The sequence below is a fragment of the Henckelia pumila genome, chromosome 4, assembly GCF_033568475.1.
Source record: "Henckelia pumila isolate YLH828 chromosome 4, ASM3356847v2, whole genome shotgun sequence".
Classification (NCBI taxonomy): Eukaryota; Viridiplantae; Streptophyta; class Magnoliopsida; order Lamiales; family Gesneriaceae; genus Henckelia; species Henckelia pumila.
This window is the reverse complement of record NC_133123.1, coordinates 5,422,330-5,442,114: the sequence shown is the minus strand read 5'-3', so window position 1 is coordinate 5,442,114 and position 19,785 is coordinate 5,422,330. Positions and strand designations below refer to the sequence as shown.

The 19,785-nt window shown below is 36.9% G+C and overlaps 1 protein-coding gene across 1 annotated transcript; it reads left to right on the top strand.

The window, feature by feature from the left end:
* Positions 1–16,643: 16,643 nt before the first annotated feature.
* LOC140866868 (cytochrome P450 CYP72A219-like) lies at positions 16,644–18,280 on the top strand. The gene is made up of 4 exons (XM_073271924.1): positions 16,644–16,848; positions 16,924–17,174; positions 17,265–17,652; positions 17,732–18,280. Exons 1-4 carry the CDS (start codon positions 16,756–16,758, stop codon positions 18,167–18,169), a joined length of 1,170 nt encoding a protein of 389 aa, XP_073128025.1. The 5' UTR covers positions 16,644–16,755; the 3' UTR covers positions 18,170–18,280.
* Positions 18,281–19,785: the final 1,505 nt, after the last annotated feature.

The following is a 19,785-nucleotide window of genomic DNA, read 5'->3' as shown; positions in this document are numbered from 1 at the left end:
CCATTGTGATGTCCTGTCAAACACAAAAACAGAATCACACTTAGTATCGTTAAGTGAATGTCTCTGATACCACTTGTTAGGTTTGGACAGTCTAAAATCACAGAAATACCAGAAAACTTTTTGAGTGAGTATTATCTGTTAGTGTTGTCAACACTTCACGATAACACTGTGCAATAGATTATTTAACTAATAGCAAAAGTAAACAATAACACAGATAATTATGCACAAGTATCAAATACTTGAGCGATGCCTCATGTCGAAATAATCACTAGAAAAATAAAATCAGTTTATAAAAACCAACTAGTGATTGTTTTATGAAAAACTATTTTTCTCAACAAATTGAGAAAATAAAATACTTCCTAAAAACTAGTAAGAACTAGAATAAAATATCAATAGGAAGTACTAAGCCGAAAAACGAAAACCAAAGAAACACTTTCTGAACAACACTTCACTCGTGTGTTCTTCAGTGTTTTCAACACTACTCGGCAACACAGTGTAGTAGCGATGAACACTTCAAAAATTCTTCAACGATTGATTTTAAATACTTTAGAATTTCTGCAGTACTTTCTCTATGTATTTTGCTCTCTATATTTCACTCTCTTAATTGTCTTCTTTGATCGATCCTATGCACTCCTTTAGATAGAACTTCAAATTGTTTCCATAAATAAGAACATACATATCAGGGAAATAAAATATCATTATATATTGAATATTTCGTATCAGATTTAATCAATATTACCAACTTTAACACTTGTCTAAGAAAGGCAAAACTCCAAAGATAGAAATCGAATGTAATAAGGAAATAATTTAAAAGACATGTGCACAACATGATCTTTCAAAACTATCTTTTTTGCCTCCAATGGCCTAAAAAACTACAATTTCAAAAGACAAAATTCCATAAGGTAGAATAGTATTCTGCATACCTGGCTGATGAGCTTTATTTTGACTTGAGATTTTCAAGGTTGGGCAAGTAAAGTTGATGGACTGTTTTTTTCCCTGAAAATTAATCTGCAAATATGATAGTATTTGATTTGATTGATAAAAAATAATTTGTTTCATTTGATTGATTAAATTTTAAATAAGGCGAAAAATTATCATTTTGTCCTTTTAAAAATTAAGAAAACTTGAATAATGTTATTTAATATAAATAATTAATGATTTGATTGATGTAAGATAAATATTTAATATATAGATAAATAATAAGACAAAGTAAATATGAGATTAGAGAAGATAAATGATCAATAGATTAATAATATATCACTTCGAAATGTGCAAGAATATTATGTTACAAAATATAAAATGAAAAATGTCTAGCAAAGCAATACGTAGATGATCAGTGATTTAATGAGGAGATATGCCATATAATTTCCTCCAGATAAAAAAAAATTCATGATCATTTATTTTAAGAGGTTGCAAACACTATCTAAAATTGTTAAACCATTGATAATGAGAATAGATCGCTAATGCATGTTAAACCATTGTGATCTGAAAGCGGATGTATATATAGGTGCGTTAATTTCCCAAAATTTTGTATTCTGGTGTTAGAAATATAGATACATGATAAACTAAATTTTTTTTAATGAAATTGAATAACTTTATATTTTCAAAACAAAATAAAATTTCACCTTATTTAATATAATCTCTACAACACAATTAAAATCTAATTATTTTTTTATTGTCATGTCTTTTTAAATTATGTGCTATTATTTTTTAAAAAATACAAAAGTATTATATGTAACACCCGGTATTTTTAATTACGTAAATCCGCCTGCATAATTAGGATATTTAATTATTTAAATTTATGATTTATGGGTTAAATAATTATGTGAATTATTTGTGCATGGTTTAATTTATTTTTTTAAGCATTTAACCCATAATTAGTGATTTTTATGATTTTTAGTATTTTTATTATTTGATCGCGTAGACGGGACCGTGGACCGACGAGATGACAACTTTCTAGCCAAATTATTTTATGAGCCTTTTTAGAGCCTTAAAATATTATTTTGAGTTTTATTATCTCAAAATTTTAAGTATTTAATTTTATATAATTTTAGGAGTCCATTTTTATCCAAAATTAGCCAAAATATTGACTTTTTAGTATTTTTAAAATTCCTTTAATTTAATATTTCGGGATTTAACTTTCCCATCAGATTATTATTATTATTAGGGATTTTTTTAATAAGTGTTTTATGGTATATTATAATTCTAAATAAGTTATTATCCTAATTAAATTCTAATTAACCCAAAACTCTAAACCTAATCTACCCCAAACCCCTTAGCCGAGCACTCAAACCCCCCATCAGCCGCCACCCTCACAAACCTTCGTCTTCTTCACCTAGCAAGCCAAGGAAGAACACCATAGCCACACTTTTGAAGGTCCAAAGCTCGTTTTCGTCGCCCCGTCGTCCCGGAAACGTCCTACGTGCGTGCTAATCGACTTCTACGGTGAAAGGCATGATTTTCTTTCAACTTTTTGTGCCAATCAGATATATATATTGTGTGGATGGTGTATGCATTAAAGCTTTCAATTTTTTTAGAAAAATGGTTTGAAGGGTTCGAATTTTTGCCATGAATGCTTCATGTTCACGTTTTTTTTTTTATATAGGTCGGTCAAGGGCTGTTGGCCGATGTTCCTTGGGTCTGGTAGGGGCCTTGGGGTTGAACCATGGTCGGGCTAAGGCTGGGTTGGGGCTCGGCCGAACAGGGTTAGGCTAGAAGGGCAAGAGGAGCGTAGGTTAGGGTTTCGGGATTTTGGGCTCGGCCTTGGCGGTTCAGGGTGCATGGGGTCGGGGGCTTGGTATGGTTCGAACCGGCAGGACCCTGGGAAGGTCCTGCCGGCGGCGCTCCGGCCGGTCGTGGCCGGAGCAGGGCGGCAGCAGGCGATGAAGGCCTGCTGCCCAAGCCCTCGGCGGCCGAGAGGAAGGTAAGGATGGGGGGGTCGGGTTCTAGGGTTTGAGGCATGGTCCGGGTCGGGTCAGGGGTCCGGGTCGGGTCAGTAAGTTAGTGGGTCGGGTTAAGTGAGTCCGGGTCCGGGTTAGGTGGGCCGGGCTCGAGTCTTTTTATTTTTAAAATATTTTATGAATTAATGGGTTTTTGAGTAAATTAAATTGAAATAAAATTATTTGGACTCCCAAAATAATTTTATTTGGGCTTTTAAAATTTTAATTAAGTTAGTCCATTAATTTTATGGGCTTTTGAGCCCATAAAAGTTAGTGGGCCAGTCTATGGGTTTTGGGCCCATTAGGTCAGTTTAAGTTGTTATTGGGCCTAGAATGCTTTAATGGGCTTTAATTATTTAATTGGGCTTAGAATAATTTTTATTGGGCTTAAGTATGTTATTGGGTCAGTCTAAGTGTTAATGGGCCAGATTTAAGTAATTGGGCTTGAGAGTGTAGGGCCAGCAGTCCAGGACCATCCATGAGAAAATTTGCATGTGTCCTGATTATATATTTAATTATTTTTATGCATTTGAGTTATTTTAATATTTATATGTTAATAAGAAATTAAATTAAATATATATGATGGACACACATTTTATTCAAGTACATGCATTCATGAAATAATATTTTATGCATGATTTAATGTTTAAGTTGAGCAATAAAAATATTTTATGTTGGAAGTTGAAGTAGTGTGACAATTTAAGGGGGATTCGTCCCCATATGATTGAAGGGCAGTTTACTGCCAATTTAAGAGGTGATTCGTCACCGGCCACGTACGTAGGTTTCCACGCTGATCAGTATTTAATGTATGATTTAAGGTTACACTACGGATACAACCATGCTATGTTAGAAAATAAATTGCTCAATAATGTTATGTATTATGTTATGTATTATGTTTATTTAAGTAAGTTACGTTATGTAATTTTTAAGCATGCTCATTCATGTATATGTATGTATTAGTATTAAATTGGTTTAAATTATTTTAAACCCTTGTTATGTTAGCATGTTGGGCCTCTAGGCTCACTACACTGGTATGGTGCAGGTGAGTACGTTGAGGATGACATTGTACCCACCGGAGGCGAGGACGTATGAGCATGCATGCAGTGGCCCCGTGACCGTGAAATATTCTGAGTCACTATGCATGTTATTATTTTTGTCAGTATGATACAGTTTGTTTATTTTACAGCAGTTGGGAGTCTCGAATATTTTATTTAATATTTTCAGTGCATGCACACTTTTTATTCATTTTATTTATGCAGTATATTTTTAATTATAGGGTCGACTCAGATATTTATTTATTTTAAAGAATGCATTTGATTTAAGTATTTATTATTTATTTATTTAGTTATTTTTAAATCTTTTTCTGTGCATATATGTATGGGCATATATGTACATATTTTATTTAGTAGTAATAAAAAAAAAAAATTTTCCGCATATTTATTTATTATAGAGTTAGGGTCGTTTCAGTTGGTATCAGAGCACGGTCCTCGGAGGGGTCCTCACTGCTATGCGAGCTCAGAAATCCACGCTACCGGTCTGTAAGTTTTAAATGTTTATAGCATGATTTAATTTCTAGAATTTAAGTTAGTATTAATTTCAAAACACTTAGTTATGCATGGCGATTTACGTAAATAAATATGTGGTGGTGCAGAATGCCTCCCAGACCAGTGAACCGACGTGGGGGACCTCCACCTCCACCGCCACCTCAGCAGCACCCCATGACAGCACTGGAGCAGGCCAGTGCCACGATGATGGCGGGTATTACTGCCTTGCTGGAGCAGCAGGCAGCCCGTCCCAGACTGTCCCACGAGGAGGACGTCGCCGAGAGGTTCCAGAAGAAGGGGCCTAAGGAGTTCTTGGGGACCACCGATCCGTTGGTGGCTGAGGGATGGATTCGCTCACTTGAGTCCATCTTTGACTATATGGGGATCACAGACGCCGACAGGGTGAGCTGTGCTACTTACATGATGCGAGGCGATGCAGCCTCATGGTGGGAGGGTGCAGTACGAGGAGTCCATCTACCTACTCTGACATGGGCTGAGTTCAGGCGTATCTTCTACGCCAAATATTTCACTGAGGATGTGCGCAGTCGCATGATCCGAGAGTTCATGAGTCTCCGTCAGGGGGACAGATCTGTGGTGGAGTACATAAGCCAGTTTGAGAGGGGCTGTCGTTTTGTGCCCATGATTGCTGATAGTCCGCAGGAGAAGCTGCGACAGTTTGTTGAGGGCCTGAAGGCTGAGATCAGGCATGACGTGCGCATGGCAGACGTGTTTACATATGAGTCTGCAGTCAGCAGGGCCTTGCGTTCTGAGGAGGGTCGGAGAGCGATCCAGAGAGAGCAGCAGGGCAAGAGGCAGTTTGTACAGACAGGATATCAGCGACCATCTTCGCAGCCACCTGCGAAGAAGCAGTATACAGGGCCGGCTAAGGGCCCGAATCAGCAGCATAGGCCACAGCAGCAGAGGCCGCAGCAGCAGCAGAGGGGCGGGGCCCCTAATGCCATAGCTCATCCCACTTGCCCGAAGTGCCAGAAGATGCATTCGGGACCTTGCCTATTGGGAGCAGGAGTTTGCTTCCACTGCAGAGAGCCGGGGCATCAGATTGCTAACTGCCCCAGGAAGAAGAACACCGCTGGTAGGGTGTTCGTGATGCAGGCTGAGGAGGTCGATCCTGACACCTCCTTGATCACCGGTACATCCTATCCCTAGTATTTTAATAAATTCTCCGTTGGTTAAAGATTTAGTATTTAATTTGAAATTCTTGTTATTTGGGTCATTTAACTGCACGTTAGAATAGAAAGCATGTTTTACTTGTGATTAGAATTAAGAACTTGTAGTGACTCGTTTGGAAAAAAAAAAAAAAAAAAAAAAAAAAAATTTAGAAGTGGTATGAAACTGTTGGAAATTTTCTGCGTGCAGGGAGAATTCTAGTTGGAGGCAACTCCACGTTTGCGTTGCTAGATTCAGGGGCTACGCATTCGTTTATCTCCCTGGAGTTTATCAGGCGGGTAGGCATCACACCTGAGAGTAGTGACAGCGGGTATGATGTTACTATGCCGTCAGGGCAGATTATGTCTACCTCGAAGGTTATTCGAGGACTGGAGTTAGAGCTGCAGGGACACTCCATTCGAGCAGATGTAGTAGTCTTGCCTTTGAGTGGTTTTGATCTTATTTTGGGTATGGACTGGTTGACAGTCAATGGAGCTTCGATTGATTTTCGTCGGAGATCAGTGTCAGTGAGACCTACAGGGGGCGACCCGTTCACTTTTTATGCATCTCAGAGCAGTGATATTCTCCAGGTGATATCCTATATTCAGGCGAGGAAGTTGTTGAGACGGGGTTGCCAGGGGTTTCTAGCGAGTATTGTCACGACTTCAGAGCCATCTAGCAGATCATTATCAGAGTTAGAGGTGGTTCGTGACTTTCCGGATGTCTTTCCGGAGGATGTGGCAGGAATTCCACCAGTGAGAGAGGTGGAGTTCAGTATTGACTTAGTGCCAGACACCGTGCCTATCTCTAAGGCACCGTACAGGCTTGCTCCTACCGAGATGAAAGAGTTGAAGGAGCAGATACAGGAGTTGTTAGAGAAAGGCTTCGTTCGACCTAGCTTTTCTCCTTGGGGAGCTCCGGTGTTGTTTGTGAAGAAGAAGGATGGCAGTATGAGACTGTGCATCGATTACCGAGAGCTTAACAGAGTCACAGTGAAGAACAAGTATCCACTGCCGAGGATAGAGGACTTGTTTGACCAGTTGCAGGGAGCTTCAGTGTTCTCCAAGATCGATCTGCGATCTGGTTACCATCAGTTGCGGGTTAGGGATGCAGATGTGTCCAAGACTGCTTTCCGGACACGATATGGGCATTACGAGTTCTTGGTGATGCCATTTGGGTTGACCAATGCTCCAGCGGTTTTCATGGATCTCATGAACCGGGTCTTTCAGCCATATCTGGATCAGTTCATCATAGTCTTTATTGATGATATTTTGATCTATTCTAGGAGCATCGAGGAGCATAGACAGCACCTTCAGACCGCATTGCAGACTTTGAGGGAGCATCGGTTGTATGCCAAGTTCAGCAAGTGCGAGTTTTGGCTTGAGCAGGTGGCATTTCTTGGCCACATTATTTCGAGAGATGGAGTTGCAGTCGATCAGTCTAAGGTGGAGGCAGTGCAGAATTGGGGCATTCCGAAGAATGCTTCAGAGATTCGCAGTTTCTTGGGTTTGGCCGGATACTACAGGAAGTTCATCAAGGGTTTTTCCTCTATTGCAGTACCCTTGACTTCCTTGACCAAGAAGAATGCGAAGTTTATATGGAGTTCAGACTGTCAGAGGAGCTTCGATCAGCTGAAGGAAGCACTCACTACAGCACCAGTGTTAGCGATGACAGTACCACATGAGGAGTTAGTGGTTTACACCGACGCGTCTAAACTTGGTTTAGGCGCAGTGCTTATGCAGTGTGGTAAGGTTATTGCGTATGCGTCGAGACAGTTGAAGATTCATGAGCAGAACTACCCGACGCATGACTTGGAGTTGGCAGCAGTGGTTTTCGCTTTGAAAATCTGGAGGCACTATCTTTACGGCGAGAAGTGCAAGATTTTCACCGACCACAAGAGCCTCAAGTACTTCTTCACCCAGAAGGAGTTGAACATGAGGCAGCGCAGATGGCTTGAGCTTGTTAAGGACTACGACTGTGACATTAGCTACCATCCGGGTAAGGCTAATGTAGTGGCAGATGCTTTGAGTCGAAAGTCGTCAGTGGTATCATGTTTGACTGCACAGTTACCACTACAGACCGAGATTCAGAGATTTGGTTTGGAGTGCTATCCGAGGGGCCATGCACCGAGTTTGTCAGTGTTGACGGTGCAGCCAGTGTTGAGAGATCGGATTAGAGAGGGACAGTCCACTGATGAGGAGTTACAGCGATGGAGACAGAGAGATGAGGCTAGAGGTAATCTCTTGTATACAGTGGAGGATGGCATCGTTCAGTACCGTGGTAGGATGTGGGTACCGAACGTCGATCAGTTGCGAGCTGAGATTTTGACAGAGGCTCACGCATCTCCGTACTCCATTCACCCCGGAAGTACGAAGATGTACAAGGACTTGCAGCTATTGTATTGGTGGCCCGGGATGAAGAGTGACATCGGGAGAGTGGTGTCAGAGTGCTTGACTTGTCAGCAAGTCAAAGCAGAGCATCAGCGTCCAGCAGGACTTCTTAGACCTCTCCCTATTCCGGAATGGAAGTGGGAGAATATTACGATGGACTTTGTAGTTGGCTTACCGAGGAGTACCAGAGGATGTACAGCGATTTGGGTGATTGTGGATAGACTCACCAAGTCAGCTCATTTCTTGCCGGTAAGGACTAACTACACCTTGACACAGTATGCAGAGCTTTACATCAGAGAGATTGTTAGACTGCATGGCATACCAGTGTCTATTGTGTCAGACAGAGATCCGAGATTCACCTCAGCATTTTGGAAGAGTCTGCACACAGCTTTGGGAACTAGACTTTTGTTCAGTACAGCTTTTCATCCCCAGACAGATGGTCAGTCCGAGAGAGTGATCCAGGTTCTCGAGGATCTCTTGAGAGCTTGTGTCATCGATTTTCGAGGATCTTGGGAGACTAGACTGCCATTAGTGGAGTTTACCTATAACAACAGCTTTCAGTCGTCTATAGGTATGGCTCCATATGCAGCATTGTATGGGAGGAGATGCAGATCTCCGGTGCATTGGGATGAGGTTGGTGAGAGGATTTTGTTGAGTCCGGAGATTGTGCAGCAGACAGCTGACATTGTGACGCAGATTCGAGATAGGATGAGGACTGCGCAGAGTCGGCAGAAGAGTTATGCAGATGCCAGACGACGAGATTTGGAGTTCGCTGTAGGTGATCACGTATTCTTGAAGGTGTCACCTATGAAGGGAGTAGCGCGTTTTGGACGAAGAGGCAAGCTTAATCCGAGGTATATAGGGCCATTCGAGATCTTGGAGCGAGTTGGCACGTTGGCCTATCGCTTAGCTCTACCTCCAGGGCTAGCGGCAGTGCACAACGTTTTCCATGTATCCATGCTTCGGAGATATGTCTCCAACCCGTCGCATGTGTTGGATTTCGAGCCCTTACAGTTGCCACCAGATCTAGTGTATGAGGAGAGGCCAGTACGGATCTTGGCTAGGGAGGAGCGGAGGCTTAGGACGCGGGTCATACCGATGGTCAGAGTCCAGTGGCTGAATCACTCGGAGGAGGAAGCTACTTGGGAGACCGAGGCAGACATGAGGACTCGCTACCCGGAGTTGTTCGGGTAAGTACTTTAATTTCGAGGACGAAATTCAATTTAAGGGGGGGAGAATTGTAACACCCGGTATTTTTAATTACGTAAATCCGCCTGCATAATTAGGATATTTAATTATTTAAATTTATGATTTATGGGTTAAATAATTATGTGAATTATTTGTGCATGGTTTAATTTATTTTTTTAAGCATTTAACCCATAATTAGTGATTTTTATGATTTTTAGTATTTTTATTATTTGATCGCGTAGACGGGACCGTGGACCGACGAGATGACAACTTTCTAGCCAAATTATTTTATGAGCCTTTTTAGAGCCTTAAAATATTATTTTGAGTTTTATTATCTCAAAATTTTAAGTATTTAATTTTATATAATTTTAGGAGTCCATTTTTATCCAAAATTAGCCAAAATATTGACTTTTTAGTATTTTTAAAATTCCTTTAATTTAATATTTCGGGATTTAACTTTCCCATCAGATTATTATTATTATTAGGGATTTTTTTAAAAAGTGTTTTATGGTATATTATAATTCTAAATAAGTTATTATCCTAATTAAATTCTAATTAACCCAAAACTCTAAACCTAATCTACCCCAAACCCCTTAGCCGAGCACTCAAACCCCCCATCAGCCGCCACCCTCACAAACCTTCGTCTTCTTCACCTAGCAAGCCAAGGAAGAACACCATAGCCACACTTTTGAAGGTCCAAAGCTCGTTTTCGTCGCCCCGTCGTCCCGGAAACGTCCTACGTGCGTGCTAATCGACTTCTACGGTGAAAGGCATGATTTTCTTTCAACTTTTTGTGCCAATCAGATATATATATTGTGTGGATGGTGTATGCATTAAAGCTTTCAATTTTTTTAGAAAAATGGTTTGAAGGGTTCGAATTTTTGCCATGAATGCTTCATGTTCACGTTTTTTTTTTATATAGGTCGGTCAAGGGCTGTTGGCCGATGTTCCTTGGGTCTGGTAGGGGCCTTGGGGTTGAACCATGGTCGGGCTAAGGCTGGGTTGGGGCTCGGCCGAACAGGGTTAGGCTAGAAGGGCAAGAGGAGCGTAGGTTAGGGTTTCGAGATTTTGGGCTCGGCCTTGGCGGTTCAGGGTGCATGGGGTCGGGGGCTTGGTATGGTTCGAACCGGCAGGACCCTGGGAAGGTCCTGCCGGCGGCGCTCCGGCCGGTCGTGGCCGGAGCAGGGCGGCAGCAGGCGATGAAGGCCTGCTGCCCAAGCCCTCGGCGGCCGAGAGGAAGGTAAGGAAGGGGGGGTCGGGTTCTAGGGTTTGAGGCATGGTCCGGGTCGGGTCAGGGGTCCGGGTCGGGTCAGTAAGTTAGTGGGTCGGGTTAAGTGAGTCCGGGTCCGGGTTAGGTGGGCCGGGCTCGAGTCTTTTTATTTTTAAAATATTTTATGAATTAATGGGTTTTTGAGTAAATTAAATTGAAATAAAATTATTTGGACTCCCAAAATAATTTTATTTGGGCTTTTAAAATTTTAATTAAGTTAGTCCATTAATTTTATGGGCTTTTGAGCCCATAAAAGTTAGTGGGCCAGTCTATGGGTTTTGGGCCCATTAGGTCAGTTTAAGTTGTTATTGGGCCTAGAATGCTTTAATGGGCTTTAATTATTTAATTGGGCTTAGAATAATTTTTATTGGGCTTAAGTATGTTATTGGGTCAGTCTAAGTGTTAATGGGCCAGATTTAAGTAATTGGGCTTGAGAGTGTAGGGCCAGCAGTCCAGGACCATCCATGAGAAAATTTGCATGTGTCCTGATTATATATTTAATTATTTTTATGCATTTGAGTTATTTTAATATTTATATGTTAATAAGAAATTAAATTAAATATATATGATGGACACACATTTTATTCAAGTACATGCATTCATGAAATAATATTTTATGCATGATTTAATGTTTAAGTTGAGCAATAAAAATATTTTATGTTGGAAGTTGAAGTAGTGTGACAATTTAAGGGGGATTCGTCCCCATATGATTGAAGGGCAGTTTACTGCCAATTTAAGAGGTGATTCGTCACCGGCCACGTACGTAGGTTTCCACGCTGATCAGTATTTAATGTATGATTTAAGGTTACACTACGGATACAACCATGCTATGTTAGAAAATAAATTGCTCAATAATGTTATGTATTATGTTATGTATTATGTTTATTTAAGTAAGTTACGTTATGTAATTTTTAAGCATGCTCATTCATGTATATGTATGTATTAGTATTAAATTGGTTTAAATTATTTTAAACCCTTGTTATGTTAGCATGTTGGGCCTCTAGGCTCACTACACTGGTATGGTGCAGGTGAGTACGTTGAGGATGACATTGTACCCACCGGAGGCGAGGACGTATGAGCATGCATGCAGTGGCCCCGTGACCGTGAAATATTCTGAGTCACTATGCATGTTATTATTTTTGTCAGTATGATACAGTTTGTTTATTTTACAGCAGTTGGGAGTCTCGAATATTTTATTTAATATTTTCAGTGCATGCACACTTTTTATTCATTTTATTTATGCAGTATATTTTTAATTATAGGGTCGACTCAGATATTTATTTATTTTAAAGAATGCATTTGATTTAAGTATTTATTATTTATTTATTTAGTTATTTTTAAATCTTTTTCTGTGCATATATGTATGGGCATATATGTACATATTTTATTTAGTAGTAATAAAAAAAAAAAATTTTCCGCATATTTATTTATTATAGAGTTAGGGTCGTTTCATTATATGTAATAAAAAAATTTATTTGATTTAATTGAACGCTAAAATTGGTGTGATAAAAATCTACTGGCAAGCATACCAGGTCAAGTAATATGTAGTGGACAAAATTTCAGATGTCGAACTCACATGAACTGTTATTTTGTAACTACCACAAAATATTATTATTTCTACTTAATCTAGACTAGCGAATAAAAGCGATTTCAGATTTTAAACTAAGAAATAACTTTGTAAATAAAATTAAATTAAATAAAACGCATCAAAAATTTAGAGTGAATTCAAATACGAGAAAGACTCGATCAAGGACACACCTAGGTACCGAACAAGTCATGTAACATGTAGCCGATTCAGGACTCAGATTTAATCTTACACTACGGTGAATTCTTCTAACATGTTTAAAGGTCTATTTTTAGAACAAATAAACCTATTCAAATGTTGACAAATTTATTTTCATAATTCTAATCAAATTCAAATGTCTTAGGAACTGTGAGAATTCAGTTTACACCTAAAACCGCACAATGAAATCGAATACTATTTCTAGTCAATTTTACCTCGTGTTAATTATTAGAGTGATCGAAATTAATTCCTCCTATGTCGACTTAGAATCGATTAACATGCAAGCAAATAATTGACCAGATCATTCACAAGATAAATTTAAATCTAATAATCAATAATATAAAAATAAATCTGAAAATTCTGCACGCCGTCTCGCTCGAGCACCTAAACATACGCTGGAGCGAGAGATTTTTTGTTTTATTTTTTTCCTGCCCGTATTTCTCGCTAGATTGCGCAAACATGCGCTCTAGCGAGCTGTTTTCTGTCTCAAATCTCGAAAATTTTGCGACATGCACGGACCCCGTGCCAGGTCCATGCCTGGGCCCATGCATAACCCCTTTCCAGCGCGCAGTTGTTTTGAAAAAAATCATATCTCTAGTTCTAGCCATCAGATCGAGTTGAATTTGGACAACAACTTTAAAATATCTTGAACTTATATTTGAACGGTGGAGATCAGATTTGAATATTTCTAAAATAAAAAATGATTTTTGTATCATGGCTGCTTTGTAATTCCTTATAAAAAATCAATTTTCCTACAAAATTAACCCGAAGTATGAAATGCACACATATGCAATAAAATCACATAAAAACAAATAAAAATACAATGAGATAATACGAATGTATGCAAAATAAACATAAAAATAACATAAAATAATATGCAAAATGTACTTATCAATAATCAATTCACTATTCACTCCTGCAGCTTGTAGGAATATAAGATGAAGTTTTAATGCAAAATCAACATGACCATCTTCATATTACCATTTAACTTGTTTTAAGTTAACAAAAAGTCTTCTCACAAATATTAACCCAATTTCAATGTGTTTAAATACTAATTAATGTGTGTACATTATATTATATTAAGCGAAATTGATTATTCTAACCTATTTCAAAGTCATATTTTTAAAAATGGCCTTCTTAACTAAATGTTTTGCATTATGTCTTATATAATTTAAAATCCTATAGTACCCTTTTCCATATGTTTCACAAACTCATTTAACCTTGGTTTAGTTTTATTTAATTTATATTACGTCAATTTTTTTTAATAATAGTTGTTTATATAAGTAAACATATTTAATAAAATTTTGTGAAAATATTTTTCTCTAATACTTAAATTGTATCTTTATCTGTATGAATTATTTTATTTCAAAGCACATAAATGCTATAATCTCGAATATATAAACATAAAAAAATCACTTATATATAGTCATACAAATCCAATAAGTTGCACAAAAGTCCACATATTTTTTTTTTGAACTGAAAAGCTACATTAAACAACCAAATCTTGAATTACAATGTCTTGTAACCAAGATGGAAAATCTACGAAACACCAATTGCTAGGACTTGGACTAGATACAGCAAATTGAGCCAGCTTGTGGGTAGTCGCATTAGCCTGTCGGTACATATGTAATATGTTTAAAGGCTTAAAGCCCAAAAAAACGTCATCCGACAACAAATCTTTAATGACCGAGACCAGCACTCCTTCAGGTCCTAAAACCTTGGATGTAGAATTATTCATAATTTTAATGGCCTCCATTGAGTCCGAGAAAACCCAAATATTTTTTAGGGAGCAGCGCAACACCAATTCCATTCCACACAAAACAGCGCGAAGCTCCCCTCTTAACACCGAACCGGGATTACGAATTCGGTAGGAAGTTGCTACTAATAATTCACCTGCTTCATCTCTCGCTCCTATGGAATAACAGCGGCCCTATGACCATCAAAGCTATTAAACACGCTTTAAATTTATAAAAAGTCTACTCAAAAGTGGTATTCCAATTTCATGTGTTAAATATTAATTAATGAATCTACTAACATTAATATTAATTGTTAAAAAATAAATCAACTATAAAATTTATTAATTTTGTTGTCTACAAGGAACGTATTCAGAATTTTAAGTTTGAGAAAACGTATATTAGGCAATGACAATACTGTGATCGGAACTACCAATTTCCGGTCGACATCGCCAATTCACTTTTTCAAATTTGTGGTGTGTGCATTAGTTTCCCAAAAGTTTGTATTCGGATGTTAGAAATATAAAAACGAAATAAACTAATTTTTTCTATTACATGTGGAATTAACTTTGTATTTAACAACAATATTAAATTGCACATAATTTAATATAATATCTGCCACAAAATTAAAGTATTATTATGTGTACGTAATAGTATTTCTTTAAAATTAAGTACAATTTTTTTTTTTTTGTGAAATACAAAGTTATTAGATGTAATAAAAAAAAATTTATATTTGATTGCCTGAAGAAATATGATATTGTTATAATAAAAAAAATCAACATGAACAACTTCATCTTACCATTGACCATAAGTTTACAAAAAGTCTACATAGTCTACATACAAATAGGAACCCAATTTCAATGTGTTTAAATATTACCTCGCTCGTGAGTATGCAACATTTTGTTCCAAAAAAAAAAAAAAAAGAAATTATGCAACATTAGATTAATAGTTATAGAACGAATGGCCGAATCAACTCTACAATTTATTAATTAATTTCGTATCCCACTATTGACGGTCCAGGATTTTATATATGTTTGGGGGATATATTAGGCGAGCGATGTGACGGAACTACCAATAATTTTTAGTGAGAGTTATCAATTTCACATTTCAAACTTGTGGTATGTGTGTTAGGTTTATAAAACTTTGGAAACATAATAAACTAAAACTTTTTTTTAATTACATTGAATAACTTTGTATTTAAAAACAAATTACATAAAATTGCACACTATTTGATATAATCTATGCAACTCAATTAAGGGAGTGTTTGAGATCACTAAAAAAAAGTGATTGTTAGCTTTTGGCTTAAAAAAATCATTTTTGTGTGTTTCTTAAACCTATATTATGTGTTAGCTTATGGTTAACTTAATTGAAATCCAAAAGCTAGTCATGTGAGGATTATGATTCTTCAAAAGTGATTTTAATAAGAAAGTCATTGTTAAAATCACTCTAATCACTTATTTATCAAACACTACCCAACTTTGATTTTTAGATTTTCACATTTGTTTCCAAACACTACCAACTTTTTGATTTTTCTTAACTTTTTTATAATCTATAAATTAATTACTTCTACAAAAGCACAATTTATTGCAAACACTCCCTAAAATCTAATCATGTAACTTATTTCGCTTTTAAGATACAAAGATATTCAATGTAATACAAAAAATTCGTATTTGATATAATATCTGCATTCGCTGTGCTGATTACCAAAGCGGTTGCAAAACCCCTTAAAATTATATCGCAGCGGTCGGAAACCGCTCCTAATTTTTTTTTGTAGTGTGTACAAAACCAAAAAATAAAAATAAAGAGGCCATACATAATAATAATAATAATAATAATAATACTTCTAAAAAATTTTAGGATACCTTTTCAAAAAAAAATCAATCATAATTGAGAAACCCTTTGTATTTGTTGTTAAAATTATGGATTTAAGTCTAAACTAAAGCCTGAATTTTAGCTCAAATCCACTCTTATGTGTTGAATTACCCATAATTGAGTCATCCGTTGTCTAATAAACTTCACGCTACAGTTCATGTCCGTTTTTGGGCATGAAGAGGATGTGTTAGATGTCCATATTGATCCGATAAAATGTATATAAGTGGACCGAGCTTTGATACATGTTAATATTATAGAATTGTGTCTAACTCAACCCAAAAATAACTCGAGAGTGGGGATTGACAAGTCTATTTATAAAACTCTGAAATAATTTATTCATTTACATGGACAACTAACATTTGGCTCTTCATAATTTCGCCTCAAACAATGATTCCGAACCCGAGCTTAATCTTCACCTCCATCCTTGCAGCTGTATGCATAGCATCCGCAGTGAAGTTACTGAATTGGGTTTGGTTCGGTCCGAGAAAACTGGAAAAAATTCTAAGGGAACAAGGTCTTAATGGGAATCCATACAGATTCCTTGTGGGTGATCTTAAAGAACTAATCAATGTCACTACAGAAGAACAGCCTCGATCAATCGCACTATCAGACGATGTGATTCCACACATCATCCCCTATTACAGCAACATCGTAAAAAAGTTTGGTTAGTACTATGACTTTGCTGACAGCTACAAAAATTAAAACTTTTTGTACTTCATAAATTTTTTTTTTATGTTTCAGGCTCGAATTCTTTCGCGTGGTTTGGGCCGAGGCCGAGATTGAATATTACAGATCCGAAGCTGAGTACGGAGATTTTAAGGAAACCAGAAGTGTTTCGGAAGCCCGTTACAGATACCGTGGCTGGCAAGATGCTCACTGGAGGGATTGTGTTTCTTGAAGGTCAAAAATGGAGTTTGCACAGAAAGATTATAAGTCCTGCTTTTCATCTGGAGAAGTTAAAGGTGGGTAAATCTTAGCTCATACATCAAACAGAGACAATCGCCACTTTTTTCTCTTATTCTAAATTGAAATCACAGAAAATGGTACCAGCAATGGTTTTGAGCTGTACGAGTATGCTAGAAAAATGGGAATCCATGGTTTCTTGCACAAACGAAGGTTCATGCGAAATCGACGTATGGCCATTTATTGAAGACTTAACAGGGGACGTGATCTCGCGCACCGCATTCGGCAGCAGTTATCAAGAAGGAAAAAGGATATTTCAGCTCCATAAAGACAAATTCGAGCTCACTTTAAAAATAGTCAAATTATCGTGCATTCCAGGATCGAAGTAGGTATTTTAGACTTGAAAGTCGAAATTTCTTTTCAACTCTAGTATAATATAATAGATATGAAGGGGGTTCAAATTTTGTTTTGACAGATATCTTCCCACAAGAACAAACAAAAGAGTGAAAGATATCTCAAGAGAAATGAGATGTTTACTAGAGGGGATCATCAAGAAAAGGGTGGAGGCCATAGAAATGGGAGAAGCAAATGCAATTGTTGGTGATGACTTGTTGGGTGTCCTAATGGAATCCAATTCACAAGAAAATGGAAACAACAACAACAGGGGAATGAGTATCGAAGATGTAATCGACGAATGTCAACTTTTCTACTTTGCTGGGTCCGACACGACCTCGTGTTTGCTGGTTTGGACTATAGTGTTGTTGTCCCAATTTCAAGAATGGCAAAATTTAGCAAGAGACGAGGTTTTGGAAGTTTTTGGAGATTCGGAGCCACATTTTGAAGGGTTGAATCAACTCAAAGTTGTAAGATTCTCTCCTATTTTATTATTAAGTCGAAAGGACTATAAAACTCCCGGATGTAACATAGAATATTCATTTGCAGGTAACAATGATTCTACTAGAAGTGCTGAGGCTGTACCCGCCGGTACCCATCCTGTCTCGAGGCCCGAAACAGACAGTGAAACTAGGAAAGTTGACCATACCAGCAGGCGTAGATATGACGCTGCTGATTGCGGAACTCCATCACGATCCCAAGATTTGGGGGGATGACGCAAAAGAATTCAACCCTCGGAGATTTTCCAGAGGGATTTCGAATGCCGCCACAAACTCGGGCAGCTTTGTACCATTCGGCTCGGGTCCCAGGATCTGTATTGGCCAGAATTTCGCCATGATTGAGGCCAAAATGGCCGTGGCAATGATTCTGCAACGATTTTCGTTTGAATTGTCTCGCTCTTATTCCCATTCTCCCTTTTCGATTCTTACGCTGAAACCACAGCATGGCGCCGCCGTGATTTTGCGTACTCTCCCATCACAGACGTGACCTGCTTCGTACGGCTTTTGTGTGCTTCGTCTCATGCTGTCCATGTCTCTTGCCATGGTATTCCATAATCTTGTGTTTGGATCAATGTATATCCAATTCATGCAGTTTCAATTGTCGTACTTTCACGATCTTCTTTCGGTAAATCTTAAATCCACGATTTACAATACTAATGCAAACTAGAATAGATTTTAAATGACATCCCTCTATTAACATGAAATATTATATGAATGTGCAAGTGAATTTGAAATTTTCTTCTTGTGTATTACGTTATTTATATATTGAGTTTGATTTATTTTTTAGTTAACACTTTAAAACAATAAGATATATTACATATTTGTTGAAAAACGTATTATATATATATATATATATGGGAAATATTTTTTTGGTCCATTATTTGTTTATGTTTTGCTTTTGGTCCATAAATTTTTTAAAATTTGGTTTTTGTACACTAACTTTTAATTTTCATTGATTTTGGTCCAACTACATACGTGTCAGCTAGATATTGACACACGTCACCGGAAAAACGTTGACGTGTATCAATGTCTAGCTGACACATGTGTAGTTGGACCAAAATCACTGAAAATTAAAAGTTTGTGTACCAAAACCAAATTTTGAAAAGTTTATGGACTAAAACCAAAACATGGATAAGTTAATGGATCAAAAAAAATATTTTTCTCACACACACAAACATATATATATATATATATATATATATATATATTTGTAATTAATATTTAGGATCGAGTGCTTTGCAATATTTTATTATAAGTTATAGTTGATGCAACTCAAATATCTTAAATTATACAGAAATTCATACCCTTGTTTTAACCTGTATATAGGAAAAAAATTATTACATCCCAACAATCTTCTTCCTAATAATTGTGTTTGAAATCAATGTGAATTGAAGTCATGCCCTCCACTCTGACACCAATTATATGACCAAATTGTTTATTATTTTGCTAAAAGTTATAGTTGATGGTAGCAATACAACTCAAATATTTGAAACTATGCAGTATCTCACGCGTAATGTTTCAATTGTTCTACCTAGCAGAGACAATTATTGAAACTTAACATACGTCATTTATGTTAAATGATAATTTTACATATATTGATTTGAAAGTAAAAAACCATAATTTCTTTGAGATAAAATAATTTTTTTGGTTTATCAACTTGTTCAATTTTGAGTTTTAGTCTATTGGGTTGTCGACTTTTGATTTTGATACGTTAATTTTAAATTTTCTATTATTGTTAGTCCAATTGTTGCCTGATGTTTGACAAGCCAATAATTTCAATGTCATTTCATCATTTTAATGTCATATCAATATTTCCAATATAAAATCAATATTTGACACGTCAGCAATTAGGTCAAAATTATCGAAAATTAAACTTTACTAAAACGTAAACTTTGACAATTTAGTGGACCGACTTAAAATTAGACGAGATAGCAATTTTTTTTTAAAAAAAACTATTTTATTTAAAAGTTTTATTTGAATATGAAAGTTCTATATATGAATAAACTATATCTAAAACACATATTATTTTTATCTCCGATAAAATATGTTGTTAATAACACAATTTTTGTAGTTTGACATGCTTTAATTCTCAACCATCTTGGT